Here is an 8,031-nt window from a genome sequence, read left to right on the forward strand (position 1 = left end):
GCTGTCTGCTTTGGGCTCCTAGCGGATGCTTGATCTCTTTACAATATTGGGAATTGTGGGAGATGGGAGGGAAAGAGGCCCGCACTTAACGTACAGGCATTCTTACGATGTCAGACAGATAAATTCCTAAGATAAACTGTGATCACGTAGCTAAGAACTAGCAAATAATGAGCATACAGCCATGCTGTTCTCACCTTTGTGACAGGATCTTTTGGGAGTTTTTTCTGAAGTCTGTTCAGGGAACGTACTCTCTGCTGTGTTGTGTGACTTGTGGGATGTGGATACTCTGGTTTTGCTTGTTGACCTCTGTTTAAAGGGGACTTTGTTCAGGGCAGGCTTCTTTGGAGGGCTTAAGGGGTAGGGGGCAATCACCATCTCTGGTCATAGAAAGTTTGCATGTTTGAGATTATACTCAGTGTCTTATGGTGTCTTTGTCTCTGCCCCTGCCCTAGGTGCAGTTGAACGCCGGCCAGTTGCAGTATATTCGCTTAGCCCAGCCTGTGTCAGGCACCCAAGTTGTGCAGGGACAAATCCAGACACTTGCCACCAATGCTCAACAGGTATGTGCCCCAGAGACACAGGCTTGTGTTGGAGACCAGCACAGATGGCTTCTGACTGGAAAGGAGCACTGAGCACACAGCTCTCTTGTCACCTCATCCTTCAGCCAGAGGCACTGCCCCCACATCCTCCATATCTCTTCTGCACCCTAAGAGGCATGGGTGGTAATTGGAAGATCAGATTCAAAGGGTTTTCTCTTACCATCTTGTTCTCAAGGGGCAGAGAAATGCAAGTCATGGGGAGCCTCGAAGGTGCCTGAAAGAAACCTTATAGGTGTGCACACCCATTAGACCCGGGAAATGTTTGACAGACTGCCTGATTGTCAGGCTGAGTTTCTATCTTTAAACCCAAGTGGCTGTTGTGTTCTAGCACCTTCTGTGCCCTTTGAAAAGCTTGCTTAGGTTTTATTTCCACGTCCTCTTGCATCCCTAACCAGAAAAATTGCCCCTCTCCTCTCCTCTTGTGCCCTACAATATTGATGGCTATGAGTCACAGATGGTGAGGGGGCTGCCTCCCTGGGCTTGGGGGTATTGAGGGATGTGGGCATCATTTACACAAGATGCGGGGGCTGCTGGTTAAGGGGAGGCATTGTTAATGGATTCTTTTGTCTCAGACCCAAAAAAAGCAGCGATCGTTTAAGAGCTGGACCCGTCTGGCCCAGTTGCATTTCTGGTGATGTATCTATTGACAGTGGTGACAGAGCTGAGTTTGTAGAGCAGGTCTCTGAAGATCTCATTTGGGAAAATCTGAGGAATGAGCCAAAAGCAAGGCTTCTGAGTTCCATATAGTCTCTGGGATCATTAAGGGCTCTTTCTGTGCCCACTCCCTGGCTTACCTAAGGACTTGGCTTTTTCATAACTGATACTCACACCCTTCCCCCAGCCCCTCTTTTTAACCTTGTAAGATTCCTCCCTGGGATCCAAAAAACATAATGGCATGGGAGTGGGAGGAAATGAGAAGGAAGTTTCTTGGTTTCTCAGAAGTCAGTTTGGGAATGAGCGCGGTAGCTTACGCCTGTAATCCCAGCACTTTGGGAGGCCAAGGCAAGTGGATCACTTGAGGTTGGGAGTTTGAGACCAGCCTGGCCAACATGGTGAAACCCCGTCTCTACTAAAAATACAAAAATTATGTGGACATTGTGGTACATACCTGTAATCCCAACTATTCAGGAGGCTGAGGCACAAGAATCACTTGAACCCAGGAGGTGGAGGTTGCAGTGAGCCGAGATAGTGCCACTGCTCTCCAGCCTAGGCGACAGAGTGAAACTCCGTCTCTAAAATAAAAGAAAAAAGAAAAAAGTCAGTTTGGGGAACAGAACTAAAGCCAAAAAATGGGAGAGGATGGGGAGAAGCAAGAAAGAGGTGGCTGAGGGCAGTGAAAATCCCCATAAAACAGGTTGTAATTGTGACAACCTAGTACTTGGTAGGCCCTCAGTAAATGTTTGTTGAATGAAGCCAAATTAATAATATGTAAATAAAATTTAAAGGTAAATGACACCTCAGCTAATATGAATGGCAGTCCTGCTGTCCTCAGAGCAGTTAACCTTCTTACCTATGAGGAGTATTTTCCATTTGTCTCAGGCTCACTTGTTTATTCTGCAGACATTTCTGGAATACTTACTTTGTGTGGGGTTGTGCCCTCACGCAGCTTCTAGGCTGTTTGAAGGAAAGGGACCCAAAATAAGAAGGAACAATAGTAAAAAATAATCATGAAGCCTTCTCTACCTGTTCCCTTTCTTGTTCCTCGTAGCCTCATGGGTAGGCTTGCAGGGCTTGTTTTTGGCAGTGGTGAGGACATTTCAGAGGACAGTCCTTGCCTTGCAGACTGGCTGTGATGATTCCAGGAAATGGTACACAGAGGACACTGCAGGTCAGATGTTCCATAGAAACATGTGCGTGCACACCGCAGTCTTCTTTCTAGTTTACCAGCAGTTTACCAAGCTCCCAGCAGTCGTCATTATACATGCACCTACATGTCAGTAAATTTATCTAAAATCCATTTACAGTCTACATGTAAGATTTTAAGTACATGTGATAAATGTTGTCTTTGTTCCACTCCCCGTCCCTCCCCCTTCCTCCTCCCCTCCTTTGGCCCAGAGGGCTGCGCAGTGCCTCTCTCGGAAAAAGTACTTCATAGGTTTGCCATGAGGACTGCTGGGGCCAAGGCCACTTGCTCGCCAGGGTGTTTCATATTCCAGTCAGATGATCTGGGTGATACGGGTTTGGTTTGGAGCCCACCTTCCGAGAATGAAAGAGACCACTCACCGTTTTGTCTAACACTTTGCACTCCGCCTTCACTGGCTGAAAGACTGATTCTGAGGACTTCTGCCCCAAACCACAGCACCTAGGAGCTATTTTTTCTGTTTGAGCCTCAGACCTTGAGATGAGTGGGTGGTTGAGGGAATAGGCAGACAATAGAGAGATGGGTGTGGGAACTATATATTATGTGCTTCGGGATTCTCTGTGTCCCTTTGTGCTGCCAACTCTTGGGGTAGCCATCACATCAGTGCTAGGAGATTAGGAGGGGCCTTTGCTTTCTTACTACTCATTGAGCACCTGCTGGGCGCTTTATATGCATTGTCTCATTTGATCTTCGTGACCCTCTTCTGGGTGGTGGGCTGGTGGATCAGACCCTGTAGCTGACATGTCAACTCTGCCCTCTTGATTCTTACAGATTACACAGACAGAGGTCCAGCAAGGACAGCAGCAGTTCAGCCAGTTCACAGATGGACAGGTAGGGTACCCAGCCTGGGCAGTGGGAGAGGGAAGGAACTGGGGGGCAGGGTAGCAGGTAGTATCTGGGTTTGGATGGTTAGGGCAACTCTCCTGTCCTCTACTAACAATCAGTGGATAGAAATTGTTAAAAACAAGTACAGTATTTAAATCAGGGCACCTGTCCTTTAATTTTATAGACTTAGTGGGAACTAAAAATAATCTTAGATATGTAGCCCCAATTGCCATTTTACGGATGAGTAAACCGAGCCCTGGAGATGAGAAGTGCCTTGTCCACACTCCCTTAGCTGTTCATTGCAGAGCCAGGACTAGAGTGCAAGTTTCCTGTTTCCCTCTCTAGAACTAGATTTTTTTCCCCCTTAACCCATGATGCTTTTTTAATAGCATGGACTGTTGAGACGCAGGGAACGTGTGACCTCTTGAGCTCTCTGGGTGCCCGAAATTCAGTAATTTTCAATCCATGCGAGGAGAGAATCTTCCCTTTTCTCTCTGCTTTCCCCTCACAGTATAGTCCCAGAGACCACTGAGGATATGATAGGATGACATGCCCAAACTTATGCCCTCTGCTGCTCAAAAGAGAGAAGAGCTGGCATCAGAACCCACCTCTGGCTTCTGCCAGCACCGCAGGCTAGGCTTACATACCAGGGGTCCCGTGAGGTCTTGGCTTTGATTTCTTTGGGGGAGCGCCTGAGTAACCTAGTCAGTTGGCCCTGACCCTCCTAAGTGGCTGTGAGTATCTTCTCCACCCTTGGAGGGTCTTGACTATAGTAAGTGTTTAATACCAGGCCACCTCCTTAGCAGGGCCCATGGAGAAAATTCATATTCAGTTTAGCTTCTACCTGAGCCAGATATTCTCAGAAAAGGAGGAGAGGAGGGGGTAATCCTACTGCCCCTGCCAGTGTGGATTACCAAGAGATGGGGAAATGCTGACTTCCAAGCTGCTGGTACAGTGGTTCGAATTGCTTGTGTTTGCCACAGAGGAACAGCGTGCAGCAAGCTCGAGTCTCTGAGCTAACGGGAGAGGCAGAGCCCAGAGAAGTGAAAGCCACAGGAAATTCAACTCCCTGCACCTCTTCCCTGCCCACCACACACCCCCCCTCACACCGGGCTGGTGCCTCCTGTGTCTGCTGCTCCCAACTGCAGCAGAGCTCCACATCCCCTCCTCCTTCTGACGCCTTGCAGTGGGTGGTGGTTGAGGTATCTGGGACCCCCAACCAGCTCGAGACCCATAGGGAGCTGCATGCCCCTCTCCCAGGGGTGACCTCACTCTCTCCTCTCCACCCCTCGCAGCAGCTCTACCAGATCCAGCAAGTCACCATGCCTGCAGGCCAGGACCTCGCCCAGCCCATGTTCATCCAGTCAGCCAACCAGCCCTCCGACGGGCAGGCCCCCCAGGTGACCGGCGACTGAGGGCCTAAGCTGGCAAGGCCAAGGACACCCAACACAATTTTTGCCATACAGCCCCAGGCGATGGGCACAGCCTCCCTCCCCAGAGGACCCGGCCGACCTCAGCGCCTCCTGCAGGCTAGGACACTGGTGCACTACGCCCCATGCCTGGGGGCCGAGATTCTCCAACTGAAAGATGCAATCTTTTTTGTTTCCTTTTTTTCCATTTTTTTTCCTCCAAGGAATCAGTATTTCAATATGTTGAGCTATGTGTCCAATGCTATGAAATTAAAATATTAAATAACATATTTATGGCATTTTCTTGAAGACTGTGGTTGAAGAAATATTTCTCCTTTTTTCTTTTTTTTTGGTTTCTTACCGCCACTTGTTTTTAGGAGCAAATCTTCCCAGGGGTGTATGGTATTTCTTGACTCTTGGAACAGCTGCTGCCCCCAAGATTTGCCATGTTGTTCTGTTCTACCCTCAGATGGAATTAGGTGAATATGTGTAGCTGCTTTTTCGCTAGTGGTCCTCTCCCCATCCCTTGCTCTTACCCTAGAGCTCTGTGTATTTGCATCCAGAAGCCATGGAAACATTCCTTGCATTTAAGAGACAGATGTATTCCCCATGGAGAATGAGTGGGTTCATTGCCACACTCTTCTCCCAGGGACCCAGGAGACTAAGGACTTCGTGCATTTGCTGCCCACCTCCCCTTTATTTTTTAAATGCATTAAAAACTGTGCTAGTCGCCTTTGCATGGACTTCAAACTGCATGAAATGCAATAAATCTCATTTTAGATAATTGAGAGTCTGGGTTTCTGTGTCTGGGGGCATTCATGGGGCCACTTTGCTTGGAAAGGTTCATTTGCCCTCAGGTTGGGTATCTGGGAGAGAGGGCCACCCTTGTGAGAAGGGCATGTTCAAAGCTAAGTGAACTTCATGCTGTGTGTCTAATTAATTCAAACTGCGGTCCTAAGCCGATTTTTTTTTTTTTTTGTCTTGCTCTGTTGCCCAGGCTGGAGTGCAGTGGTGTGATCACTGCTCACTGCAGCCTCAATCTCCTGGGCTCAAGCAGTCCTCCCACCTCAGCCTCCTGAGTTGCTGGGACTATAGTCAGTTACCACCATGCCCAGCTAATTTTTTTATTTTTTATTTGTAGAGACAGGGTTTCACTATATTGCCCTGGCTGGTCTTGATCTCCTGGGCTCAAGTGATCCTCCCCTCTCAGCCTCCTGAAGTACTGGGATTACAGGCATGAGCCACTGTGCCTGGCCTACCTCAGCCAGTCTTAAAAGTGAACTTCATCGGAATCTGTTTGCTGCTCAGAGATGCCTGCCTGCTGGACTTACTAGATTCTCACCCGTGTATCAGATTGAGCTGTGTCCTGCTTGGTTGAGGGTCTTTCTCATGAAGAAAGCTGGCTCTATCAAACAAAGCCTGGGGTAAATCCTTCCAGTCCTGCCTGGCACAGGCTGGCATTCAGCTGCCTGCTGTGGCCATACCCTTCACCTGCTATGGCATGACATCTGCCACAGAGAGCAGCCCAGGCCCAGTGTCAGCCAGGAGTTCTACAGCCAAGACCTGCTTCCTGTTAAGCGAAGCAGGGAGAATAGAGAGCACATTCCACTTCTTCATTAGCCACAGAGGCCAGAGATGAGCCATCTTTATTACCTCCACCATGCCATCCTACCAACTGGAATAAGCTGCTGTTGATGGAAGAACAGTGAGCTGGGTACCAGGAAATGTAGTCCCTAAAACCATGGACAACTCCCTTGTCTTTGGGACTGTCTCAGTGGGTGAGGTGGTAATTGGGGAAAGGCTTATATTAGATGGTTTCAAGTCTGAGCCTGATGCTTTTATGATTTTCTCACCAAATATCCACTTTAAGACATGAATTGGGTTTCAACAAGTAGTTTCAGGTAACTACTGCCCTCTGATCTTTCTTCCTCCCAGGAGATTCCTGAGATCTCTGGGATCTGCTTAAATACGTTGCCTAGATTCAAGTCTGGCCAGCTCTGCCCTTTCCTCTAGATTGGCAGATTGTCTTGATGATGGTGGCTTATACGCAAGCATCTATTTAATTTCCTTAACTATACCTTACCTCTCAGCCCATAAGAAAAAATTGCAATGAAAACAACACAATGAAATAATAAAGTAGGACAAATTAGAATTAGTAAAAATAGAGAGTAGGAAATCAGGATTACTAGAAAACAAAAACACAAATATCATGGTTATAAAGACCTATGTAGTTGTTAGAATTATTTGACCCTGAGCTTCCTGGCCACCAAAGCAAAAAGAGATAAGACCAGATGAAGGATTCACATTATAAAAGAAAAACAACTTTTTTTTTCAAAAGTAATTTTTTTAGCTTTAAGGTTTTGGATACATGATACTGTGTATCCAAAAGGTAAAGCAGGTGACAGTTCACCATCAGAAGTCAGTAAGTCTGACCCCATAACGGTGCGTGAGGGTCAGCTCCCACATGCTTCTGACTCCCAAATCAGTCCCTCCTTCTATATCTAGTTATCTTCATTCTAGCTCTGGACTTCTTTTCTGAAGGGGGTCTTCTGGCCTTTCCAGCTGTCCTGAACTTGGTCTTAGTGAGACATCATACAATCAGCAAGTTTTCTCTGATAGCCGTGTGCCCAGCCCTGCATGCAGGGAATGCAAGAGGGAGAAAGCAAACTTACAGAGGGGCCCTGAGCTTGGAGAAAAGGCAGAAGCTCCACAATTTAATTTCCCGGTGCCCTGTGTCCCACCTTGTTTGTTCTTTGGCTCATTCCTGAAAACCCAAGTGTGATTGGAGTTTCAGGCCAATGAATGAGTTCCCATTTCCCCATAGACTTCTATTCTTGTTTTAGAGATGTTTCGATCAGTTGTGATTAGCAAGCAGCTTCCCTGCTGAACACTTTCTCTTTAAATTGCCCTGCCAGCAGGGCCCATCCTGGTGTAAACAAACCCTTTGGTGCAGCCCAAGAGAGCCCCTATCTAATACCCAGCACGATCCCCTTACATCCGGAGCACTCTTTAAACATTTTTCCTAGCACTTGCAGCATCCGTCCTCCCTCCTGATGATCTTCACAGTGACCCTGCAGGGGAGACAGAAAGGCATCATGATCCCCGTGTCAGAGATGGAGGAGCCATGGGAGGGCTAGTGAAGTGCAGTGACTTGCCCAAGGTCACTCCATGAATTAAGGGTGGAATTGAAACCAAAACACTGATCTCCTTATCCCCTGTGCATACACAGTTGCTCTCTGGCGAAAGGTGACGTGTATATGTGTAAGAAAGAACCAGGCTATTGAAATGTGAACTGTCCCCTTTTGTTCAGTCTGCCTGAACTGACTGGCTGAGCCCT

The 8,031-nt window shown here is 47.7% G+C and overlaps 1 protein-coding gene across 11 annotated transcripts in view; it reads left to right on the plus strand.

The window, feature by feature from the left end:
- NFYC (nuclear transcription factor Y subunit gamma) overlaps positions 1-5,478 on the plus strand; it is a 90,177-nt gene extending 84,699 nt beyond the window's left edge. For 7 of the 11 annotated variants that reach the window (XM_012439079.3, XM_064372226.1, XM_012439074.3 and 4 more), the window contains 3 exons: positions 453-560; positions 3,232-3,291; positions 4,269-5,478. In XM_012439079.3, coding sequence (XP_012294502.1) covers positions 453-560; positions 3,232-3,291; positions 4,269-4,700 — 600 coding nt within the window. In that variant the 3' untranslated portion in view covers positions 4,701-5,478. The remainder of the gene's footprint in view (positions 1-452; positions 561-3,231; positions 3,292-4,268) is intronic. The other 4 variants (XM_021672121.2, XM_012439080.3, XM_021672122.2 and 1 more) reach the window with 4 other exon arrangements.
- The last annotated feature ends 2,553 nt before the right edge of the window (positions 5,479-8,031 follow it).

The sequence above is a fragment of the Aotus nancymaae genome, unplaced genomic scaffold (genome assembly GCF_030222135.1).
Source record: "Aotus nancymaae isolate 86718 unplaced genomic scaffold, 86718_ANA_hifiasm-v0.15.2.pri h1tg000007l, whole genome shotgun sequence".
In the NCBI taxonomy this organism is placed as follows: domain Eukaryota; kingdom Metazoa; phylum Chordata; class Mammalia; order Primates; family Aotidae; genus Aotus; species Aotus nancymaae.